Below are 25737 nucleotides of genomic sequence, written 5' to 3'. Positions count from 1 at the left end.
GCTTGAGCAGAGCAGCTGAGAATCTAATTTGCAACCGCCACGTTCTTGGGTGTCAATTATGCTCTGCCCCTTCCTTCACTCCATCCTCCCCTGTTTCTCCTAGTGCATTTGGCTGCCAGAGGGTGAAGTCTGGAACCAGTCAGCATGCCCTCCTATAGTCTTGCCCACAGCCAATCCACCTGCTTTCCGGGAGTCAGCCATCTTGTGCTCCCTCATGTTCGCAGACAGGTTTGTGGTGTCATTTGGGTCACGCATTCACATGAAGATGACAACAGTAACTGGGGCCAGATCTCAACCGAGTGTGGCTGTTCAGTTTCTCTGGAAGGAACATCAAATTGGAGACTGTAGTCATCTGTAATCATGAGGGAATCTTGCTAATTGCTCCTTAAATGCTCATGTAGTGACCTCCAATCAACAACCATGTCATCGACATTAGAAGACCCAAATGACCATCAGTCCATCCCAAGGTTACACATGGAAAATGGGGCGCACTGGTTCAAAGAAACCAAGCAATGTCCTGGTGTTTTATCCCAAACTTTGAATTGACCCTGGATGTTTTTATGGGATCCAACATAGTTCCATTAACTTGTTTGTAATTCGCATGCCATCTCTGCACTCCCTAGTGCCTGGAGCAGAAAGAGCCAATTTCCAGGAGAAAAACTGTTCTTGTGATCTTTCTGAACAAACTGAAATAAGGAAACATTGCTGCTCTCCTAAGGATTTCCATTCTCGCATGGTTTTTGAGGCCAAAGCGTTACAGATAAATTGAGTGCTTATCCGCACCAGGTCAATGGAATACCCCTTTGAAAACTATGTGAAGAGAGACAATCTACATGCGCTGTAACTGCCTTAGTTCATGCTGCCTTGGTCTATGCTCCTCTCAGCTCTCGCAAAGCAAATACAATTACCTTAGTTCCTAAGTTCATAGATTGTAAGACCAGAAAGGACCATTGTGATCATCTAGTCTGACCTCCTGCATGGCACGGGCTGAACCTCATCCAGTGATTTCTGTATCAAGCCCTTATCTTCTGAGTGAGCTTTTTTAGGAAGACATCCCATTTCTGTTACTTCAATGTCAGGCCTCAAAGGAAAGCCTAGATCCTGCTGAAAAGGGTGTCAGTGAACCAATCATTGGCTCTCTTCCCTCTGACTCAGAAGTGGAAGCGTTCCTGACAATTGGAGGTTGTATGACCCTTTTTGCAAGAGATGGGCTGTTAAGTTCAATCTCATGGCCAATTTATGATCTCAGTAGTTCTATTCTGCCTCCCGAAATTCACCCCTCAGTCACAGCTGATAAGTTTTTCCCTTCCAGTGCAGTGTTACTGTGCATTGTTAAATAGCTGCTGCCGTCCCCTCCGGAGGTGGCCTCATTGCAATGGTGTGCCAGGGGATTTCTGTGCGAAGTTTGTCAAGCACTTTGGGATCCCTGCAGATGGAAGGCATCATAGATAATCCCTTTCAGGAGGGATTATTTATCTGTTTTCCATGCAGTGAAACAAGCAGCAATTATTCAATGAGTGCAAAACACTAACTGGATACCAGTGACAAAATATCCAGCGTTTAGAACGGGACAAAAGTCTCAGCTGTATCCCCCGAATCCTAATTCAGGCTAGCAATCTAAGGGACAGGACTAGCCTACAGAAGACTGGCTAACTGTTCTAGGAAGTGACATGCCAGAGTAAATGGAATATTGGACTTTTCCAGTAATGGGTTTATGCATAGAGGCAGGATATCCGATTCAACGGGCCACAGCTCTGATCTGATTAGCATAAAATAGGGTTCCTGACTAGATGGATCAATAGCTTGAACTGGTGTATTCAGAAGGCAGGGTGCCAACGTAGATGGACTTGTCTGGGGAAATCCTGCATAAGACGGCATGGTTTCAAAAAGTGAAGCCAAGATGTTCAATAGTGATGAGTGATTTTGGGTTTCCAACTGGAAGGTCCACAGGGCACTTGATTTTCAGAGGGTGGTGCTTAGCACTTCCTGAACAGTGGCCTACCTGCACCCCCGTTCACCCCAAAGTTAAACATAACTATTCCTTTTTCATGAGAGCAGGTAGGTCCCAAGAGATTGCTGAGAGGAAGTGCAGGAGAAGGCACTTGGGGGCCTGTCTATGTCTGTCTAGTCTGGCATATTGAAACACTTCTGTTTCCGGGAAGCCTAGGGGCGCTCCACCAACACCAACAAATATGACATGGCAGAGAGAGTGCTCCAGGCCAGAGGGAAAGGGATTATTTTGGGGGCATATTGAGAGAAGGGTCATTGAAAACTGGCCACGATCACTGAGCTTCCAGAAACGAGCTCCCATAAAAGGGGAGATTACAGCTGACCCTAGCAGCTCTGTGTCTGTTGACCCTGCTGTTGGAACTCGATATGGACAAGACACCCAGCGTTGATTAAATCAGAAGCCTCCTATCACCATCCTCAGACCTTTCACCGTGAACCTCTCCTGAGATGAAAACAAATTCAGCCAACTCCCCCCCATCCCAAGCTCCATTATTCATTCCTGCCCCAGCCTCTGCACTCTTGGGCTCCATCTGGAAATGGAAGCATCAAAATGCCGAGAGTCCCAGCTCCACGGCATGCCACTGGAAGGAAAAGGAAGTCCAGTACTCTAGAAGAAAGAGCCTGCTTTCCAGAGAGTTACGGCTCAAGGTTGTAGACCCAAGTTTCTCAGACGAGCGTCTAGGTTTGGTAGAGCTTATCTGAGCAGAGCACGTGGTCTTCAGGACTTTGCCCTTCCAACCCACCCATCTGTTAGAGGTTTCTAAAGTGCCACCAGTAATGGTTCACTTCCGGTGACTGGCAGGTGTAGCATGGGCCTTTCCTGAATCTTTTAACTACGCGGATAAGTCTCAATATACACATCAAGGATTGCACCCTGCAACCTCCATAACGATCCATTAAAGACCTGGAAATAGGGAATGCCATTGATATAACAAGGTGATGGGGACATGTCCGATTAGGTCCCCATCCTCTTTTGGTAGCGCAACCGGTGGTAAATCCAATGACAAAGACACCATTTCAGTGGACTTTCAGCCTTCAAGAAACACAGTCCGGTTTCACTCCAGCCCTTTTTTTGAACAGTCCTTTGGGAACCTATTGATTTTTGCCATGACTGGTCTTTCTCTAGAAACAGAGGGACAACTCCAGATAAAACCTGAAGACACCCAAAACCTGCTTCCAAAACTCAAGCCCAAATCTTTCCAATATTTTAAAAGTTCTGTGCCAGTTTCAGTTCCATACCTGTGGTTACCCTTAGTGCTGGTTTCATAGATGGCCCCAGAATGGAAGTCAAGAGATCTGGGTACTGTTCCCAGCATTACCACTGACTTGTGGTATGACACCTTTCTCTGCTGCAGTTTCCTCGTTTGTCCAATGAGAATGATACTTGCCTGCTTTTATAAAGTTGTTTGAGATTGATGGGTGCAACCCACAGTGTGAGGGAGGCGAGAGATTATTGTTAATAATGTCACCTGGTTCCAAATGGGACTGCATGTGCCATGTTTGAGGCACACCAGAAATTATCAGAAACTTTCAGAAAGCTTGTTTTTGTGAGAAACGCAGCCTGATTTTGCCAACTCAAGAATTTTTTGTATTTCAGATGAACACCCAGACTCTAAACTTTCGGGTGCTTATCCAGACCTTTTGGGGGTTGCCCACCACAAATCTTTATGCAATTGACTCAAAGCTATGTTCTTTAAAATCCTCTCTGGATGCTAATTGCCATTAATCAATTAGAGCCTAGCTGTTAATATCTCTCCATGGTGCTCTCTCAGACTGATTCATTGCATATGGCCAGATCCTCAACTTATGTCGACATCAATGGAGCTCCACCAATTAACTCCAGCCACTGATCTGGTCCATTTCCTGAATTACTTCTGAAGAAGTTCAGTCTGTATTTATAAATCATAGTTCAATCTGTCTCGTTTTGAAATTCTGTAGATAGTCGAGGCACCATGCACGCAGCAGACTCTGCAAAGTTCTGCTGAAACACCTTCATTGATGGCTGCCCTTGCAAACTTTCCCACCTCTGCATCTAGGTTGGGGATGCACGATCTGAGTTGACAGCTTGGAATTGCAACCACCTGGCAGTGAAATGGGGCACCAATTGAAATCCGAACCAAAAGAAGCAGACAGCAAAGCCCCTAACAATCTCCATTTTCTGTCTCCTTCCATTGGAAGCCTGGTCTGCGCACAGAAGTTGCACCAGTATATTAACTGATGCAAGCTCAATTGGTATAAATCAGGTTTAAATTGGATTAAGTGTCTACATAGGTTTCTCCCTGATTTAGCTAAGATGTTAAACCTTGAGTTATATTGGTAAAACTGTGTGTGTAGACCAGACCAGAGTAACCAGTGCAGCAGCTGTACCTGTAAATTCTTTTGGGACGTGCTCCAAAGAGCAGCACACGCTACTGTGATGGAGAGAGCATTAAACTAGGGTATGTTTGAGTATGTGTCTGGGGGGGAATCACAGCTTCCTAGTGCATGGGACTGGCATTCTCATTAAAGGGACACTGCTTAGCTTTAGGCACACGGTTTCATTTTGTTTAGAGGAGCCATGGGACTGGAGTTTACACAATCAAATCAGAACAGAAGAGTTTCCTGGGTACCTAGATCATTCAGCTGAAACGGTTTATTTAAAAAATGAAAATCTTTCTCTTCAGTGCAGGGACCCCGAACCCAGCAGCATTCAGAACCAGGAAGTGAAACTGACCTGGCTGGCTCAAGCTTGAGTGGAAACCAGCAGGATAAATGATGAAAAGCAAATTAGATTTTTAAAATCCTAACACATTTAATAATGGTCTCGGGGGAGTTTTCAAAGTCACAAGCAGGAGCTAGACTCCCATTAAAAGACAGCTCCTGGAGTCCTGTGATTACGGGAGACTCTCAGCTTTTGTAAGTAAGCTTACAGCCCTCATAATGGCAGAGAAAAGCTTTAAAACATGACCTGCGTGCACCCTAGAGGCTCAAATCCCAGAAGGGAAATGAAGAACTCCACCCCGATTTATTTTAAATCTCATGATTTTTAAGCCTGTCTCTTGATTTTTGGAACCTGTCTCGTGATTGTGGAATGCTAGGCACTGGCAATATTGTTATCTTGACAGTTTGCCCTTAATTGAAGTTGAAAGAATAGGCATGTGCTCGCCTTTGCATTGGTTTTATTGACTTTATACTGCTCTGTGGGTCACTGGGGTTGGGATGGAGTCAGCAGGTGGAATCTTTTCCTTGCAAAGCTTTTAGAAAAAACTGCAATGCTTTAACTTGCTTTATTCCCCATTCCTAACCCTCCCCCGTGTCCCCACCAACATATGTCAAAGGTGAAACGTTAACTTTTTTGTCTTTTCTTGAACTCGCTCTAGGTATCAAACTGGTTTGGAAATAAGCGAATCCGGTACAAGAAGAACATAGGTAAATTTCAAGAGGAAGCCAATATTTATGCTGCCAAAACGGCTGTCACTGCTACAAATGTGTCAGCCCATGGAAGCCAAGCTAACTCACCCTCAACTCCCAATTCAGCTGGTTAGTTTTTTTTTTTTTTGGGTTGTTATTGTTCGTTTTTGGGTTTTTTTTGGTTTGTTTTTTCCTTTAATATCTGTGTTTTCTTTTCTTTTCTTTTTTCCGTTTTCTTTTTTCGGTTGGTTGGTTTTTATGTAATTTTTACTACAACAACAACAACAACAACAACGAAAAAAATATGGATTTAATTTTTTTCATTTTTTTTTCCGTTCTGTTTTTTCGTTTGTAAAAGCGATGTGATCATGCTGTGTAACCGACGGTAACGTGTTGGGGGTTTTGCATGGATTAAAAATTTGCTTGAGTTGCTTGCTCCTCAGGAGAAAAAACTTGTCCATGCACAATTGATTTACTTCACCAGGGGCTGAAAGCATGAGTGACCCTGATTTAAAAAAAAAGAAAGAAAAAAAAAGACCCAACACTTACAGGATGTTCCAGATCATGCTATTTTCAGTCTGTTTTGTGTGGACTTTTATACTTCAATTTTTTGGCTGCTCACACCATAATGTCTGGATCACCCGCAAGTATGTGTTCTGTGTGAATTTTATTTTTCGTTAATATCAGTATTGGGTGAGATCTTCTATCTTCAAGGAAATCCAGTGGGTTGGTTTGTCCATCCCCCACCTCTCCCCTTCCTTACCTGTTTATTGTGGGTTTCATTTCATTTGCTTTAAGGGACAAATGTGTGTTTGATCAGTTCCTCTTACCCAGATTTCAACTCTTTTGCTAAAGAACTATGACGTGCCCCCTGTTTAATTCTAGTGGCAATGTGTGCACAGTGCCACCAGATAGAATCACCATTACTCCAAAAGGGACATTTTTAGGTTCTTTGTACCGATTGTTCAAAACAATGGGAGATTTGAGACCTAATTAAAAGAAACAGAGGTTAACTTGATGGCTGCCATGTGATTTAAATTCTCTCTCTCTATAAATTATATATCTATATATGCTTATGTTGCTTAAAGGAGGGAAATGTGAATACATTTGGTTCCGTATCATTCAACTTGGTCTGTGATTATGGTACCCCTTTCTCCAGTGCATGAAGTGGGCTGATCTCAGGTATGCTTCTGAATGCAGGGCCAGCAGAGATGTTAAACAGGCAATGGGTATTTTGGTATCAGTGAAACTATTTCCTATTATTAGGAAACCTGACATCATGCCAGTACTTGGTATGGCATTTTCAGGCGACCTAAAGAAACATGGTCTTGACCCCAAGAATGCCCAGTCTGAATTAGACAGACATTGACCATGAAGGTAGAAATGGGAGGAGGATATATAGGGGGGAGGGATAGCTCAGTGGTTTGAGCATTGGCCTGTTAAACCTAGGGTTGTGAGTTCAATCTTTGAGGGGGCCATTTAGGGATCTGGAGCAAAAATTGGGGATTGGTCCTGCTTTGAGCAGGGGGTTGGACTAGATGACCCCCTGAGGTCCTTTCCAACCCTGATATTCTATGATAGGGTAAACAGGACAAGGGTTCAATCAAATAAAATAACATCACGTTGAATAGTGAGGGAACCATGATTCCAAAAAAACTACTCACTCTTTCTCCAAACAATCCCTCTGGGGCTTGAAACTCCAATCTATCCACTTGCTGGATTTTTATCAGTTACTCCTTTAGTTCGCGTCCCATGCTGTGGATCTAAAGATCTGCACCCAAATCCTGCTGCTGACCCATGTGGAGGGTTCTAAATGGTTCTATGTGAACTACGGTTTTGTTTAGGATATAAACCATTTATGGTTCAGAGCACAAAACAGCTTCTAACTATTAGGGGTTAGGTTTTCCTGGCGATCAGATTATCCCATAACTGCCCCACTGCATTGTTTCTCACACCTTCCTCTGTAGCCTCCGGTACTAGCCACTGTCAGAGGCAGGGCACTGGACTAGGTGGACCACAGGTCTGACCAGCAATTCCTGTGCTTCTGTGCCCTCTCCCCATCGTGCATGCAGGTTTGTGTAGGGTTGCTCAAAAGGGTCAGGCTGCACTCCCTGGTTTGTTATTGTAGGGTTGCTCAGGAAGGTCAGGCTGCACTCCCTGGTTTGTTGTTGTAGGGAAGTACTAGATGGCTTCCACACCTTTTTTCTTTCAGATACTTCTAAAAATTTGCAAACTTCTACATTATTTTAATCACTTTGCAAATGGATCTTAAGTAAAAACAGCTGAGCAGACTGGGCCTCCTGATACTGGCAACTCCCCTTTTTAAAGGCCTGGAGTAAATTCAGCTATGTGTGTGTGTGTGTATTATATTTAATAATAATCTTTTTCAAATTGGAGGCTGTGAATATCAGAGTCCAGAATCCACACAAACTTGTAGCCAGGGTGTGTGATTTTCATTTTTCTCCTATTTGCTCAATTTGAGCCTGATCCAAAGCCCCTGGAAGCCAAGGGAAAGTCTTCAATCGACTTCAGCAGGCTTTAGATCTGGCCCATATCCAGCATAACAGCCCACCTCCAGTGGCTGCCCCAGTTGAATAATGGTGCAGTGCCGCTTTCTTCCTGTGACATTTCCCACAGGCAGGAGCATGGCTGTGTAACGGGTGTAAATTGTCCGGACCCTGCAGTAAACCATCATGATCCTGCACTTTCAAGTCCTGTAGTTAAAGCATAGGACTTGGACTCCTGGGTCTTGTTTCTGACTCTCTCAAGATGTGTGTCTACATCCCAAAATCATGTACCCTTCTTCTACCAACATTGCTGCACGCTGGTGCTAGCCCCGGAGGAAGTGCTAACGTTGGAGGGACACGAGTGATCTCAGTGCCGTGCCACGAAAATGTTCCTTCTGCTTTTAGCAAGCTCTCAGTGACCTGGGAAAAGTCTCCTCCCCCCCATGAGCCTCAGTTTCCCCATCTGCAAGATGGGATTAATGATGCTTCCTATGGGGATTGAGAGGCTTGGTTGGTAAGCAGCAATAAAGTGCTGCGAGCTCCACAGATGGAAGGCGCTGGAGAAATGCAAAGTAATGTTAGTTTTCTATCTGCACCTATTGTATACACCCAGGCTTGCCGTAACGCACCCCATGGGGCATAGTTCACCTACTGTTGAGGGGAGGGTGCTCTCACAGATAAAAATACATCACTATCTTCCAGTGCCTTTTCACAGCAGCTTATGAGGAGTGATAGTGGGGTTAGCAACACACGGATCGTTGGGCTTACTTTGTCCTATGGCCAAAGACCCTAGCTGCTTCTTCCCTTTTCAATGGGGGAAAATGCCCCAGTCCTGACCCCTTTCTCAAACATCACCCAGGTTTGTCAATGTGCGCTGGTCTCTCTCGCTGTTAGCTCCTCCTGAGAAGACTGTTGCTAATGGTCTCAGAAGTCGCCCCCAGCCCCTCCGGGACACCTGGCCTTTGACAGGATCCACGGGTACTGGCAGGCAGCAAGAGGCAGCGCTATGCCTGGCTGTGATTCCTGGGCCCCAGTGATTGCCCCATTGCCAGCAGAGGCCCTTGTGCGTCAGACACTATGGGCCTTTGATTGCTGAGCGGTATCTCTGGCGTGTAATTGGAGAGCAGAACCCCGGTGACTTGACTGAGAGTCACTGCTGAGATAAATACCATCCTCTCATTTCTCTAGGCCCCATGTTTCAGAGCCTCTCCCCTCCCACAAGCATTGCCCTGTCTCTCCAGCTAAGAGCATCCTCCTGCCATGCCAGATCCTCTCTCTGCTCCCCAAGAGGCCTCTCTCATCTCTTCCTCGTGACTGACGGCTTTGTCAGTTTCACCACCGTAGCACTCTTAGGGTCTGGCTTCCTCTTTCCCTTCTGGAACGTCCGAGCTTTCTTTCCGTCAGCGTGTGATGTTTGGACGGGGAGCATGTGCTGGGGGGAGATGCCAGTCTAGCTGCTCTGTGCACTGTCATCCTCCATGGGTGCAGAACAGCTACAGCAGCGCAAGCTTCCCCCAGACACGACTCCAGGAAACCATCTCTACCCTGAGCTGCAGAAATCTGCACTTGGAGGTGGGAAGCAAGTTCAGTCCCATGGCTAATTAGGACCAAGCGCAAGGGTGGTTTTCCTGATGTGGGATGCCTGCCTACTAGGAACTGCGGCAAGACCAACCCAATTCATTTCACACTGAAGAGCTGCTACCAATCTGGGTTGGGTCCGGACTGGTGGCTAGATGTCAAAGGCTGTGCCATGCGCTCCATGAGCCCACCAGTCCCCCCTGTTTAGTTTCTGGCAGGGAAGCCCTGCTTTACTGTATTTGCAGCTCACCTCCCCATTAGCACATGTGTTTTAATGTGACGGGCTTCTTGCACACTCACCTCTGCCTCTCAGAAATCAGCCAGGTAATAGAGGCTAGGCTAAGAGGTCTCTGGGCATCGCTGGCCCTGATCGGTCTGATAACAAAAACAAAATGGCAAATGTCTATCCACATTGTATCCCCGCTCCCCACCACCCTTCACATGTCACTGTCTTCTAGGTTCTGTCAGCGAACAGAGGCGGGGATCACGATTATACAGTACCTAGCACAATGAGGCCGGGATGCCGAGTTGGGCGGCCAAATGCTATTGCAGCGTTAGTGTTAGATGATTAATTATAGTGCTGAGCAGAACTGGGAGTGGCTGATGGGATGGCATGACAACCAACTGCATTGTGTATATGCAACAACCCCCGTCCTGTATTGTGTAGATTCACAAGCACGCATGGACACAAGTGGCTACCAGTATGTCACCCGTGGTCTCCTGTTTTGGGAAGAGATCAGCATAGAAATGCCATCTCTGAAGGGCTCCCCCATATCCCACTTTCCCCTACCTCCACCACCCTCACTGAACTGGCTCCCCTTTCCCCAGTATCAGGAGACAGGGTAAGTTGCAAGGAGAGGTTGCCCCGCAGAGGTGCTGATGAGGTTTCAAAGAGAATGCCTCCGGAGCTGAGACACGGGTAGGTAAGCAGATCCTGGCAGGGGAGCTGGGGGCAAGGAGAGGTAGAATTAGTGCAGGGGGGAGAAGAGAGCAGGGAAGCAGAGAGAACAAAGTCAGAGTGTAAGAAAAGGGAGGGGAAGCAAAGGCAATCCATCCTGGGGGAGCAGACACCTCCTGTCAGTCCCATGGAGAAGGGTTGCCTTTGGTGAAAGTCCATGCCGGAGCCAGGAGGGGTTAGTGGAATAGAGGAGGCCAAATGGCTGGAGCTCACAGAATAAAAGGTGGGGAAGGAGGGCAGAAGAAGAAAGGGCCCGCATGGGATTCTGGCAGTTTGGCCCAGGCTGGTATTCCCTGGCCTGGGAGCATCACAGACTAGGGAGTGGTGCCTTTGGCTGATAAGAGGCATATAGAGTCCTGCCCAGTCCTTAGAGGGTTGGAATTTGATGCCAAGAACCATAAAAAGCACAACAGACCCCGATGACCCCTTTTGGATGCTCCAAATGGGCTAGTGTAGCTGCATCCTGTCTGCCTATCCAATCCAGGCAGCTTGCAACATGAGCTGCAGCCAGCGTGGTTTGGGTCTGGGAGGGCGGCCGTGCTGGGTGAGGAAGAGGCAATGTTTACCTACCTGCTGCAAAAGCACCTTCCTTTACGGCTCCTGGACACCCAGCCCTGTGCCTGCAACCGCAGCAGCCAGCTTGGCTGTGACAGGTCTGTATTGTGCAGAGCCCCGAGGCAGCAGCAGCTGATAGTGATTGTTGTAGCAGGTAGACAGATGGTAGAAGAGTGAGCGATGAGTGGATATCAGTCCGGAGCGCGACAGACTGAAGGTGCAAGGGGAGAAATGACTGGGAGACGAATGTGGGTAGAGCCCAGTATGTTGCCTGTCTAATGGTGTCATTTATTGAACAGTGGTATGGGCGTGCATGGTGCTGTACATGGAGATCCCGCAGGGTCCCTGCCCCCAATTTAAATGGCCAATGACAAAGAGGGAGGGGGTTCTGGGAGGAGGGGCACACACAGTGAATCGAAGGGGCACAGTTTGGGTTTTTGATACATTTTCAGTTCACAGGGCAGGTTTCAGGGATTACAGGAAATGGGGGTGCTGAGGAGGGATTTGATGAAGAGGGAGGCTGTGTGCTGGCTGGATATTCCAGGACTAGGGCCCTTGAGTGAACAAAGGAGACATGGAGGCAATGGAATTGGCAGGGCCCAAGCAGGAGAGAAACGAGCCGCTAGAGATGGGCTGAAGGCATGGAGCTTTGCAGAGCCCTGAGCGGAGGGACCAGACTTTGGAATTGGAAGGGAATGCGGAGCAAAGACGGGTGTCGTAGAGCAGTGGGCATGGGAAGTGATTTAATGTTACTCCCTCTGCTTTCCTCGGGGGTGCCCATGTTGCTGGAGCTTGGTGCTTCCGTTGAGTCGAAGAACTCAGCAACACATGGACGAGGGTAGGGATCACATCTATCCTGCCCCAATCCTGAGATCCGCTTATGCCTCACCCTGAGCCGCCCAGCCCCCTTCCAGGGCACGCAGTCTGAGCTCTCTAGGCTCAGAAGTGCTGAGCAGCGCAGCTCAGCTAGAGCTGATGAACCTCTGACAAACAACACCCTGCACCCGCCTTGTCAGTGCGGTGTCCAGAGGAAAACTAGCTGCAGATCCTTTTTTATGTTGCTCTTTAAGGGGACTGCACCACTGGGAAACCAACACCCACTTTGTCTGTAACAAGCCCGAAAAGCCAACAAGCCTTCTGCCTTACCTGATAGCTGCTGAGCCTCTTGTCTTCTGTTACCTCTGCCTTCCTCTGTCCTTTTGTGGTAGCATTTGGTCACATTAGGTGGAAATCCAGCGTAAGCTCTTCAGGTTGGGAGCTGTATCACTGGACGTTCAGGTGCCCTTTGCACTTGCAGCGCTGGGTAAATAATTGTAAGTTTCACTGTCCATGTTAAGTGTGACATGCAAAAAGGAAGCCAAAAAACAATGAGGCCAAATAAATGAGATGTTCAGGGCAAGATCCTCAGCTGATGTCAAGTGTCAGAGTTCCACTGAAATCACCAGCCTGCGACGGGTTCTTCAATCATTTAAGATGGTTGTAGAAATGCTGAGAAAAGTATTTTGCATGTCTGGTGCCAAATTCTGCTCCTCAACAGAGACATGCAGCTCCCGTTGACTTTAAACAGCAGTCGCACGTGTGTGGCTGCAGGCAGAATTACTCGTCCTGGGTTTCATCTTGGCAGTGATGACTTAGGTGGGTTCAGTGTGATAAAAGCCCATCACGTTATTGGGGTCCAGAATATTTCATGGTATGGCGCAGCAGACAAAGTTGTGACTTGATTTTCGCTACAATGGGCACAGCAATGATTTGTATAACATGCCCTTCTTTGTAATGCCCTTTGAACGCAGCATCACCAGGCACTTCACTGAGAGCGATTAGTAAGAGGAAAGGAAGTATTTCTTCACACAACACACAGTCAACCTGTGGAACTCTTTGCCAGAGGATGTTGTGAAGGCCAAGACTATAATATGGTTAAAAAAAGAACCAGATAAGTTCATGGAGCATAGGTCCATCAATGGCTATTAGTCAGGATGGGAAGGGATACCCATCTGTTTGCCAGAATCTGGGAATGGGCAACACTTGATTACCTGTTCTGTTGATTCCCTCTGAAGTAACTGGCATTGGCCACTGTCAGAAGACAGGATACTGGGCTGGATGGACCTTTGGTCTGACCCAGTATGGCCATTCTTATGTTCCTATGAAATGTAGGATTCAAGGTGGGATTGAGGAGTGTCGAGGGGCAGTTGGGAATAGAGTGGTGGGACAGCAAGGAGGTTGAAGCAAGTGGAAATGAGGGAGAAGGATTGGCAGTGAGCAAGTCATGAAGATGTTTGAGTATTAGGGAGCAATTGGGAACTGGATGTGGAGATCACCGAAATTAGAGGTGGAAAAGACCTGTTTAGACATGTGTAGTTAATCTCCCCTCTGGGATCAGTGCATTCAAGTTGATGCTGAAACCTGCCACCAGCAACAACCTGGTCAATTGCCCTTGTACCTGAAATGGCCAAAAGTTTCTCTGCCAAAAAGGCAAAAATAACAAAATGAAACCTTGCAAAGGGGCTATTCCGGTATCCTGCATGATTGATCCGGGTGGCACACGATCTACAAGGAGGCTATGTCCCTTTGGGATTTGCCGTGCTGATGAAGTTAATCTCCCCTTGGCCGATACAGGTTTTCCTCTACAGCATGTTCCCCAGTGCCTTGAACTGATTGGTTTTAAGAGGACCAAGTGTCTAAGCTTCTGTCACTTTCTGTGGGAGGCTGTTGCGTGGCTGAAGCCCTGTCACTGTCCAACCTTCATCCCAAATTTAATATTTATTTTCCTCCCATTGCAACTAGTGGTACCTCCTCAGATCACAGTTTATCACCCTCCTTGGAGGTGGTGCTCTTCAAGGATGTGTGAACGGTGACCATATCCCCCACCACACACTTCAGTCATTGTGGGGCAATAAAGCAGTGAAAGTGATGGAAGAAGAGAGGATGGATGGGAAGCCAATAAAGAGAATGGAACTGGGAAGTTACTGATGAGAAGCCAGCTAAGGGATGAGTGGTGCAAAGGTCTTGGGTTATCATCTGCTAAAGCACAGATGCTAAACAGCAGCAGCTGCTACAGGTGCTTTTCCTGTCAGTCAATTATTGTTATGGTTTTCATTATGATAGCACCCAAGAATCCCACGCAAGGCTCAGGGACTCTTTGTGCTAGGCTCTGTATGAACATGTATCAAAGCAAAGAACCCTGCCCCAAAGAACTTACAAGCTAAAGTCCGTTGTTACATTTCAGCTCTTGGGGCTCCTAGGTCAGGCTGTGGTGACCCTTCAAAAGCTAGGGCCACGTAACATGGGACCCTTAGAGTGACAGATTAGATCTGTGATGGAGTCTCTTCTGATTGGTGCATTCAGCTAGTACCTCCTAAGCTCATGGATGCCACTGGAGTCTTCATTCTGATGGCACCTCTTTCCCCCCTCCCACACCAGTGTATTAGCCCCTCTCAGCTGCTTCTCCGCGACTCTGGGCCCTCATCATTTTCACACATGGCTTGTACATAGACAGCAGAATGCTGAAACAGCACTACCGACAGCGGAAAGGGCTGTCTCGGCAATTACTGCTCTGATGCAAATGCATCCGTACATGGAGCGCATTGGTATGCGCATATTTATGGTTGCGTCTCCATCAGCAGCAAGACGTATTTAACATTTATGTAGGCACATCTACGGTAAGAAGACGCTGTGCCAGTAGCAGTGGATATCTTCCAAATGGCCTCTCGCGCGCCCCTCATGATTGCCAAGACACTGCCGCTATTCAGAATTAGAGTTTGCGGCTGTTTGTTTTAGTTTTCTCCATTCTGCGGTCTGGTTTGTTAACTTTCAATCAAATATCAGTGAGGTGTATGTTGTATGTATGTATTTATTTATTTATTTGTTTAAAACCAGCGGGGGGGGGAGGGGGATAAAATAGTGGCCGTGGTGGAGATCGAACAATCCCATGCTACTTGGGGAGGGAGTGTTGTCTTGTGGTTAGTGCAGGGAGCAGCGGCGGAATCTTGGGGTCTGCTCCCGTCTCTGCCACTTGCTGCGTGCCCTTGAGAACATCATTTCACCTCTCCGTGCCAGCTGTTAAAGGGGAAATAACAATTCTCTCCTACCGCTTGTGGGGCTAAATTCACTGAGGTTGGCAAGGTGCTTGACAATCCTCAGAGGAAAGATGCGATACGAATGCAAAGTAATACTATTGTCATATACTTTTACCTTTCAAATAATAACCCCGGGGTGCAGAAAGGAAATGGAAGTTCTTTGCCTGCTAAGCCAGAGATGTGGAGGTTTCAGTATTCTTATCTATTGAGTTCCTATTGTTTCTTATTCTTGGATTATTCTCTGCAACACACCGGACAGTGTTTCGCAGCAATACAGCCACTGTAGCCTCTACTGGTTTGTGTTCTTTCCAAGCACATTTAGGGTCTGATCCACTGATGTCAAGCAGAGTCTTTCTGTTGGTTACGGTGGGCTTTAGGTCAGGCTTTTATTGCTGAGTGATCTTCCCAACTCTCCTTAATTTTGAGACCTTCTACAGTCTCATGTGGGAGGCCCTTGTGAAGAGACACTCCAAGAGCTAACACCTGCACCGGCCAAATTCTCACCAGTTGACTTCCTGTCCCCTTCTTGGAAGCAGGTTCCATCAGAAGAGCCTCCCTGGGTGGGATTATTCACTCCCTCTCCATGACAGGAGGAGGGACCTGGGCTGCTGATTTGTTTCAGAGCTTACGCATGACTCATTGCTGGGCAATTCCACCAAGACGATGGTTGCCGATCTGGGTTTGTAGGGGGTGGGGAGGGTAATTTGAGCAGCTTGGGGTTGGATCAGTACAGTGGAGCTGACCTGGGCCCCTGAAGTCTCCCCCTTGCCAGGTGAACGTCATGTTTATAACCCAACCTTGCACGTTGAGCTTTCTCACACTTAATGCGCGGAGCTGCACGAGAGTTTCAAAATAATCCCGGGAAACCATTTTTTTCCACGCGTTCCAGTTGTGCAATGGTTTTGTTTCCTCTGGTCGTTGGGCGGGGGAGGTGGTCAGGTACCTCAGAGCTGGAAGCAGAAAACCTTGTTTCTGCAAAGACATTTCTCTGTCCCACCCAGTTGTCTCTCTATTATTAGCAGTTGCGACTAATGCATGCGGAGAGATCCCTGATCTTCAATTTGCTTGCAGAATTCACTGTTGCTAGGCGGCTGGCATGGAAAGGGGTAGGGGATTCTCTGATGGTCCATCATGGGTGCTTGAGTTGCCTAACCAATGAAGCCAGAATGGAAGTGTGGGATGTCAAAGGATGTTAAGAAAAGGCTATACGATGCCGTCCTGTCCTTGTGAACCTTAGCTCATGGATGACTGCTACCCCCACCTGATGAAGTTGTCCATTAATGGATTTATCGTGGAGGGAGCAGCACCCCTTCTTTTATAACCTCACCTCCGCGAAAGCACATTCCACGCTCATCTCACCAGCAGACCTCCTATGAACATCTGTGGGAGTTCTGTCCCGGGGACGAGTAAATAATCTGCCCTTTATGCGCTAAGCTGTTCAAAACTGTCTAAAGGATTTGGATGTGCTCAGATGAATGGGAATTGGGCATCCCAGTCCCCTAGGCTGGTTTCGAAAATATCCGTCGTTCCCCCTCTCCCCCCAGTTGGGAAGCTGTTAAAGGATAAGCCTTATGTTGAGATGTAATGATGTGTGGCTTTGTATAACCTCAAGTTTGCACCCTTTTTTTTTTTTTTTTTTTGCTTGCTCTGTTCTTCATACTACTAACCTACTGTGTGTTTTGTTTTCATTTTGGGGTTGCTTTGCATGTCGTTCCTTCCTCTTGGCTGAGAGTTGCGGGGTGGATCCTTTTCCTTTCTATGATTCAGGTGCCTCACTCTTTCCTTTCCAGGTTCTTCCAGTTCTTTTAACATGTCAAACTCTGGAGATTTGTTCATGAGCGTGCAGTCACTCAATGGGGATTCTTACCAAGGGGCCCAGGTTGGAGCCAACGTGCAGTCACAGGTAGGGACCCATCCGATGTGCTGCCAGTGAATGCGTTAGTGTTGGAAGAGCCCTTGATTGTATTGGCATTTCCCACTCCGGTCCCAAAAGAGAAATCTTAAATGGTGCAAACAAACCAATCAGACAAACCAACAGGAAAAACCTCCCGACCCCCACCAAACCAAAAAAAAACCATTGTCTTGGGGAATCTTGCCCACACTTTGTGAATGCATTTGGCTCTGGCTTGTTAGTTTGTGTTAGGAGAGGTTTAAAAGAACAGGTGTGTGCTCAAATGAAATTAGCCAAGGTCTAGCTCGCTTGCTTTATTTTTCAAGGGACGGGACCAGATGTTCGTACTGGCGTTTCATTTGCAAGGCTTCCACTCGTTCGTTTGATGCTGAAGCTCGGTATCTGCTGAAAGAAGAGCAATGCTGAAATGTACAAATACGCCCTGTTTTAATTAACAACCAACAGCACAGGCTTAGGCAGCCATACAGCCCCTCTCGAGTCCAATGAGACAGAGAAGGGCTTTGGGCATCATTTCAGGAGTGTCAACAGCTTTGGACAACAGAGGGTCATGCCCGCTAATTATCTTAGATGCACATAACATTTTCTATAGACTTCTTGCTTCCCATCCACCACCAACAACTCCATGGGTCCAGTTGGCAGTCAGGGCTTTGCAGCTGGTGGGAGGTGATGCCCACTCAAACATTTCCACCTTGGCAAAGAGAGTTTCTAAGCCATCCCTGTTGTCACCATGGATGCAGAGCAAGGTGTCATTGACGGGGATCAGCCAGCTTGTGGCGTGGGATGGTAATTGGGGGAGGGGAGCAGCAAGGCGAGGTGGGGGAGGGATGGTGATCTATTGCAATGGTAGACATGCACACACTCCGTGCCCTCCGGAAACAAGCAAAGGAGTCACATGAATGACGCTCACCTAGACCTTGCGTCTCTTTGGTTGACATGGGCATCCCAGTGGGTTGAAGCATGGAGGGGCGGAAAGAGGGAAGGGGAGCTAGAGTTTCCTTCCTGTGCATAATCACTGAGTTAGCTGCAGCAAGGAACTGACTGCCCCTGTTGAGTTTTCTTTCCTCCCCACTGTCTTTGTTGCAATGCTCAGAACTGACAACCGAGAGTGACAATGCCGGCGGGGGGAGGGTGTCCTCCATCTTCCATCCCAAAAGTCGCCCTGCAAATGATCACAGTGTTTGGGTTTTTGATAACATGCCGAAATACAAACCAGAGTGGCTTTGCCTAATAATCTCTCTCTGTCTCTAATTTTCTCTTTTTTGTTGTTGTTGGTCTGTTTAGGTGGATACCCTTCGCCATGTTATCAGCCAGACAGGAGGATACAATGACGGGCTCGCAGCAAGTCAGATGTATAGTCCGCAGGGCATCAGTGTAAGAAAAATAGGCTTGTTTTTCTTTCTTTTTTTTTGTGTGTGTTTCATTTTTGTTCTTTCACTCCCAATTATTTCAAAGCCATAGGGCTCAGAATGCCACTTAGTAGCACTTGTCTTAGCTTTACGGTCACCTAGTTTATTGCTTCTGTATCGGTCACGCCAACGGCAGAGTTCTGCCCACAAAAAGTGGTGATTGGGCAGGCTTCATGCAGGCAGCTGGCGTCTAGGCCTGTCAGACACGATCAGCGTTTGCAAGGCACCTGCGGCCACATGCGTTCAGCTGAGAGGAGCTGCTAAACAGGTGACACCTAGTAGAGCAGTGGTAGGGAATGTCACCACGAGCCAGGCCTTGAAATCTCCACAAGGAGGCCAATGGCCAGAGCCCATCATGGACAGAGCCAGGGTCTAAAAATAACGCTTCCCCTAGTTGGCGTCTAAAGCCAAAAAATGATGATGATGATGATAAAAAAGAGGGGGAGGGTGAAAAAACATCTTCTACTTGTTCTTGGGTGCGCTGGCGGCTCCCAAGTAGCATGAAAATTCATAGCGACAAGCTGTGTCGTACAGAGTGAAATCGATCAGACAGACACAAGGAGAACCGAGTGTAGATTCGGGACAGCAATCCAACTTCATTTCTCAGATCAATCGTCCGCCATCTCAGCGGCAGTGACAGCAAGCGGGGACAAGAGGGCAGCCTGGAAAAGGAAGCTGTTCTCGAGGAGTGGTTGTTTTGTTTTTCTCTGGCCCTTTTAGAGGTCACGGAATCAGGCTGGGGATGCTCGGAAGAGGGAAATGTGTTTGCAATGTGGTTTTGTTTTTGGTGCATCTGACTTGGGAAGAGAGGGAGGGAGAGAAAAGGAATCCATTGGCGGTGGGGGCAGAGGAGAGGTGAAGGGTTTAGACTCCTCCCTGTCTCTCCAGATAGCCTTCTGCATCCATACGCAGCCCACCCAAGGGGATCTGTTCCAAACTTGCCACCTTCACTGCAGGAATGGGCAGGACGCCCTTGGTCCCACCAGGCGTTCGCCGTGAGTTCATGTCATTTTGAAACAAAGGCACCGGGAATGAGATATGATATGAGTGGAAGCATTAAAACAACCTCCCTGCGCTCGTTCACTCTCTCTCTCAGGCGGGACATGGCATCCAGCCGTCTCCATTCTCTCAGTCTGCGACCAGCTCGCACGAAGGGAAGCCCCTTGCTTTGATCCCCCTTGTGTTTCCTTTACGGAGCCAAATGGAGGCTGAAATTAGAGATTTTCCAGCGTTAGGCAGAAAATCAAGACTACATGGCATTGGGATGGCCAAAAAAAATTTAAAAATCCACCAATGCAGGGGTGTAGCGAGAGAACGCCACCACGCATGGAGAGAGACACGTCGCAGAAGGCTTGGCTCGTTGCTTTTACCTTCCTTTTAATTCAGCTGTGCTGAGAAAAAGGGACATTAAGGCTTAGCACAGAGACCTGACGTCACGAGGCAGAGCCAGGCGGCTTTGTGAAGTAATGCAACTGAACATGTGCAGATAATTATGTCTGATTACATAAGCCCATTGCAAAAACTGTGCTTGGAAATGCCAGATGAAAGATCCCATCGTTCCACATTAATTTCTACGGTCGCTGAATTTATTCCCTTTCTGGATTTTTAATACTGAAGAGCAACTGAATCGGAGACTGATCGTGATAAGATATGATACTTTTGTATAAATTAAAATACCCCCGAGGAGAGGCTGAGCTTGTTACGGCCAGGGAAGTATTTGAAAATAGCAGCATTCTGGGTTAAGTCAAAATATTGGGGGAGTTGCTACTAACGGGGGGGTGGAGGGTGACAGAAGGAGGGAGAGCAATCTCAAGAGCCAAATACAAGCCCCAGGGCCTAGTAGAGCACCCCCACTCTGTTCAGCCAGGTACTACAGGCCAGCAGCAGAACTGGGGGGACCCAAATGACCCTTGACAGAGCATTAGAAAGTCAGAATCTGTGGTGACACAGACGGGGGCTGTGCGATATGTTTCCACTTTCAGTTCAGGGGCATAGGGGACTTGATGGCTGGTTTGGGGGGGAGAGGAGGAGTATTCGGCCCAAAGGGGTTGGGAGAGGGAGGGGAGTTATGTGGGGATGGCAAGTTGGCTAATAGTTTAAAAAAATGCATAAAAGAGGGCTGTTCCTGGCGGTGTTTCTCAGGTGTGACCGGCACGAAGCTCCTTGCTCATTGGTTGGATGCATTGAGACATTGCTCAGCTGGGGGGTGAGGGACAGATTATTTGCAAACAAGCAGCAGGTCGAGAAAACATCTTTGTTTGTCTCTCTGTCTGAGGCTCCTCCCTTCCCCCCAAATACTTTGTGTCTCTTCCATCCCTGACAGTACACTGCTATATGTAGCATTCATTATCACATAAGTTCTATACCTCCTTTCATCCCGGAGGATCCCAAAGTCCTCGACAAACTGTCTCTACAGAAAGCCCTTCCCCCCCCACCACTGAAACACAGCCACCTCTGGGGAGATCTCTGATGGGTGTTTACCACTCCGCAGCAATTTTAAGACAGGAAGTGGAGAAGAACACTGTGTCCAACTCAGACTACAGGCAGAGCGAGCCGCCAGGCTGGGGCTTGTAGTCACACTACAGCAGAGCTCGACCGGACCCAGTTACATTTCACATCGGTGCAGAATTCCCAGCTTCCAGAGTAAAGAGACTGCCCACAACAGTGAGAGCAGCTGAGTGAATAGAGCACACAGCCCGCCACTCTGGGGGCAGGAGTGTCTAGGGGAAAGTGATCAGCAACACAGGAGACTGTGCGTTGCCGGTCACAGCTTAAACCATCACTGGAAGCACTCTGAGATGCATGCGTTAAAACCCAGGTAGAATTCATGCTGCTGAAGATCCCATTTGCGGCAGGGGGTCAAGACTATGTTGATCTTCCAGAGATCTTGCGTGCTGAAGCTGAATAATCTGAAGAGTGTTTCCCAGCTCTGTCATTGCATAGTTTAGTGACAGATGCAACTGAGGAAGTTTCCCCACTATGGTCTTTCAACCTCTGCCGTCACTGCCTTGGCATCATGTCTCCCAGTGGATGCTCAGTCTTAAAATAAGGTTGTAGTCAAGACAGAGCCAAAAGGGCCTCTGTGTATGCTGTAGACCGGCACCCAGTGTGTCTTCTAGTCAGAGCTCCCGCATTACTGACAAATCCCAAATGATTGCTTCTTTTAGCTCTGCAGAGCTAAAATAGCTGGATTCCCTTCTGCCCTGTACATTGTCAACAGCCTTATCAGCTCCCACCCAACCGTACAATCTGTATTGCCTGTGTTTGATGTCTGAGGCGGAGAGCAAACAGCTGGATTTGCGTATCCCAGGTGGAGTTAGCATCGCTGGCTGTTGGAATCAGGAGTCACCTTTTGACTCATAAAGTGAACGGGACTGACAGGAAGTGGTGGGGAGTCTGAACCCTGGTGAGACACGGCCTAGGAGGGGCGAGAACAAAAATGTAAATATTAGGGTAACGTAGAGGTAACGTAGGCCTGAGTCACAGGGTTGGGACCCAGAAGTGCCCAGGATTCTAGGGTCCTAGGAGCTGGACTTCTAGAGTTGTTCAAAGAGATGGGGGGCTATGAGTGCCGGAGCGCCTCTGTTCCAGGACCAATTTGGGTCAAAAAGCAGGCAGGTAAGAAAACCATGCAGCCAGACAGCCGTCCTTCCCCAGTCCCCCCTCGCCTCCCCTGAGCTGGGGCCATGTCTAAGGCTGAGAGGGAGGGGTGTTTACATGCCAGCAAGGGGGTTAACTAGTGCCAGCTGTGAGTTGTTTGTCAGGCTGTGGCCACTTGTCCATGACACACACACGAATTGCACAGACTGGCCCCCTGGTTGGCAGTCGCAGCAGAGGGGCCAGCAACTGAATGGCCCTCTCGTGCCTAGAGATGGGACCCAGCGTTTCAGGTTGGAACTGCTGAGTTTGTGACAATGACTCCAGACTGGGGATCCGAACTCTTGGGTTCTGTTCTTGGTTTTGCCACTGGTGTGGCAATGTGGCCAGGGCCAAAATTTCACAGGGTGCTGAGCAGCCACTTTTCCAACTGATGAATGCAAAAGCCAGGCTTTGCGAGTCTGAAATGAGGACGCTGGTCAAAAAATGCGCCACAAACTTTTTTCCATCGGAAAATTCCCTTTTGTCAGAACCGAAACGTTGTGCAAGAACATATCGGTTTCGACGGATGCGCCCTCTGGAAGGTTTCACAGGTGGAGCGAGTGCGACCCCAGCCTAGCCACCAGGTTCAGTCCCTCCCCCTGAGATGTGCAAGACCCACGCTCAAATCTCTGCTCTGAATCACTTGAACTTGGGTCTCCCACATCCCAGCTGAGAGCCCTACCTGCCAACTAGACACCCACAGAGCTAGGCTCTCAGCCATTTGAGGCCACTTCTGGCCACGCTTCCCGTGGCTCGTTTGTCGGAGGAGGGGCCACCTCAGGTGAGTTCATCACTTTGGGGAGATCTTGGCGTGGCAAGTGCAGAGTGTTAGAGGGCTTTCCCTTCACCCTCTCCACTGGTTCTTGTCACGCAGACAGAAAGCAGAAGTCCAAAGCGCAGGCAATGCGACGTTTATTTGGGTTAGTTTCCAGCAAGCATGTACACCATAACTGTGATGCTGCAGAGCCTTGTTTCCCAGTGTCCCGTCCCCCCCTCCTCAGCAGGCATAATTATACCTGAAATGCACGCCCACAGTCCCACCCCTTACAACTTATGCTCATGTTCTGTTTTGGGGGGTCATGGATCTGGGGTCTTCGTCCCACCCCTTTTTGTACCCCATAGGAAGGGTAAGGAGTGAGGTTGTGCTATGATCAGGGGCGGACATTTCTTTGGCCTTTTAGTGTTTTATACCTTCCCCCCAATCTGCCTTTGCCCCTCCCGACTGGTTGCTTGACCTTGCCTTGAGATAGGAGTTGAGGCAGTCTTAAAGTGTGTGCTCATATATTATACTCCCACCATGCCCAGTAACACTTTAATTGTTCTTATCTGTTCCTGTTATACCAACAAACCCACCTGGGTAGGCAGAAGCAACATACCCAGTGTCTTTGTCCTTTGTTTACACATATTAGTAAGAATGTATGTGTATCAAAAAATCAAACAGGCAAGCAAAACCCAAAATACTATCTCAGGCAAAAATACAGGCCTGGATCCTACATTGTCTCTGGCACTCCTGACACACAGCATTCTTGGGTTGGTGCCATGGCATTCCCAGGGAGCAGCTGGCGGGGGGGAGACCAACGCTCCAGTCCATAAAGCCCCAGCATAGCTGTCTCTGTTAAACCATTCCAATGAGCAACTCGCTGGCTGTGAGCAACGACAGTGTCCGCTTCATGGGGAGCCAGGAATCCTGGTGACTCAGCAGATGGCGCGCTTCCCTTTTAGTCCTGAGCCGGCGACGCTGGGACACTCGCGAGATGTTCACGATTTGGCTGCTGGTGGCCACGAAGGGGTGGGTTATCTTTTGTCCTTAGCCTGTGAGTGCAGGAGGGTGGGTGCATTGAGCTTTTCCCACACCTTGCAAAGGCGCCAGTCCCTGCACTTATGAATGCAGGGGCTGCTTCTTCCATGTGCCCCCAGGGTGCCAGTCACCCTGTGGAGCTGGCCTACTGTGCCACACGGAGCAGACTGCAGCAGTCACAGGGAGGGTGCAGTGTGGGCATTCCCCCTCTCACACACACACACACACACACACACATGAGCTGGGTAGATTTCTGATCTGCTTCCCGGAGTGCTCTCCCCATGTGGGCTAGAACTCTGGCCTGGGAGATCCTGAGTGTAGGCCAGTTAAATGTTGTGTTATGGCCAAACACTGGCTTGGATACCTATACTCTGTCTCCCCAAGCTTCCAGGTACAAGCTCAGTTTGAGACACTATTCTTCCCTGCCCTTCCATAACAACTGCTGCATAGTATTTCTGTGCTCCTTTGAACAGCTGTCACCCTCCACTCCAGAGAGAGATGCATTTCAGTGGCAGGTATCTGTCTGTCTGTCTAACCTGTGTGTGCATGGATACAAACATACACTCTTGGGGTCTCAAGGCTGGGATTTTCAAAGGAACATGAAGGATTTTGGAGCCCAAATGGCAGTGAATTCCAGTGAGAGTTGGTTGCATAAGTCCCACAGACTCCTGTGAAAATCCCATCTCAAAATGCCACTTTTCCTGCAATAGAGGAGCTTCTTTTTGGCAGAAACTAACTGTTCTGCAGTGGTATTCACTTTGCGTGATAGGAAATTTCACACAGGACAGAACTGGATATGTGTGGTTTTATGAAGGTTCTATAGCAGATTCATAGTTGACTTTTTTGCATTTAAAGCCAGGATTGGCTGTGTTTTATTAAACACCATGTTCCCCAAATACTCTGTCAGTTCAGAATGAGTTCCTTGCAAGGATACAAATCAGTCGGTTAATTAGCCAACAAGTTTTAAGCCACCCCTTTTGAAATTTCATTTGCGAGCCTACACTTTTTTTAGCTCCCTCTAGCAAACCAAATTGCACAGACTTACTGATAGATGATTCCCAAATTGAATATGCATTCTATTTGGAAAGTACCTTCATGTGCAAATTTTTGTCTTATAACCACTCTCACTGACAGCCATGTCTATTCACTCTGCAATGTTTGTCCTATGTTTGTTTTGGTCAATATTGTGGCGTATTTTTGGACAAACTGCTTTCAGCACTGCACAGGTTGTGTGGTGCATTTTTGCAGGAAGAGGCAGTTCTGGGAAGCTGACAAAGACAGCAGCCTTCTGCAAAGGATGCATCCATTGCGAGGAAAGCATCCTTCGCTGTATGACTCAGCTAGTTCCGCAAATAAGTGCTTTAGTAGTTGAGCTGTGGGGAAAGACTCGTTCCCTGAGCTGAAGTCCTGGACATTAGGAAGTTGGCGGGAGAAGAACTGCTCTTCTGTGGTCTCTCTGGGAATGTCTATACCACAAAAAATAAAAGTAAAACCTGGCAGCAACAGGTCTCAGATCCAGGTCAACTGACCCGGGCTTATGCTACAGAGCTAAAAAGAGCAGTGTAGACATTCTGGCTCAGGCTCTGAATCCTGGTGAGCAGGTGGTCTCGGAGCCCAGCCCAAGCAGGAACATCTGCACTGCTATTTTTAGACCCATAGCATGAGGCCAAGTCAGCTGACCTGGGCTTTGAGACTCGCAGCCACGAGCCGTTTTTTTTCAGCGTAGATGCCACCTTTCTGCATCCTAAACTGCGCCAGAAGGGAGCTGCTATTGTGGCCCCTTTGTGCATGCCGCTCTGTCACCAGGCCTTCCCAGTCCAGTGCTCACTGACCACTGCTGTCCCCTAGCACTCCCGTTTTCTACTGGTAAACTGTGAACCCAGCACTTTTCAGGTGGGATTTTCAAAGGTG

The 25737-nt window shown here is 48.0% G+C and overlaps 1 protein-coding gene across 3 annotated transcripts in view; it reads left to right on the top strand.

Moving 5' to 3' along the window:
• PBX1 (PBX homeobox 1) overlaps positions 1-25737 on the top strand; it is a 242823-nt gene that overhangs the window by 200199 nt on the left and 16887 nt on the right. The window contains exons 6-9 of one of the 3 annotated variants that reach the window (XM_077824046.1): positions 5370-5529; positions 16862-16974; positions 17289-17391; positions 18265-18301. In XM_077824046.1, the coding sequence (XP_077680172.1) occupies positions 5370-5529; positions 16862-16974; positions 17289-17348 (333 nt within the window). In that variant the 3' untranslated portion in view covers positions 17349-17391; positions 18265-18301. Of the gene's footprint in view, positions 1-5369; positions 5530-16861; positions 16975-17288; positions 17392-18264; positions 18355-25737 lie in introns of those variants that run through there. The other 2 variants (XM_077824045.1, XM_077824047.1) reach the window with 2 other exon arrangements.

Source organism: Eretmochelys imbricata, chromosome 8 (assembly GCF_965152235.1).
Source record: "Eretmochelys imbricata isolate rEreImb1 chromosome 8, rEreImb1.hap1, whole genome shotgun sequence".
NCBI lineage: Eukaryota > Metazoa > Chordata > Testudines > Cheloniidae > Eretmochelys > Eretmochelys imbricata.
Note: the sequence above shows the minus strand (reverse complement) of the source record. Positions and strands in the feature narration are given on the sequence as shown.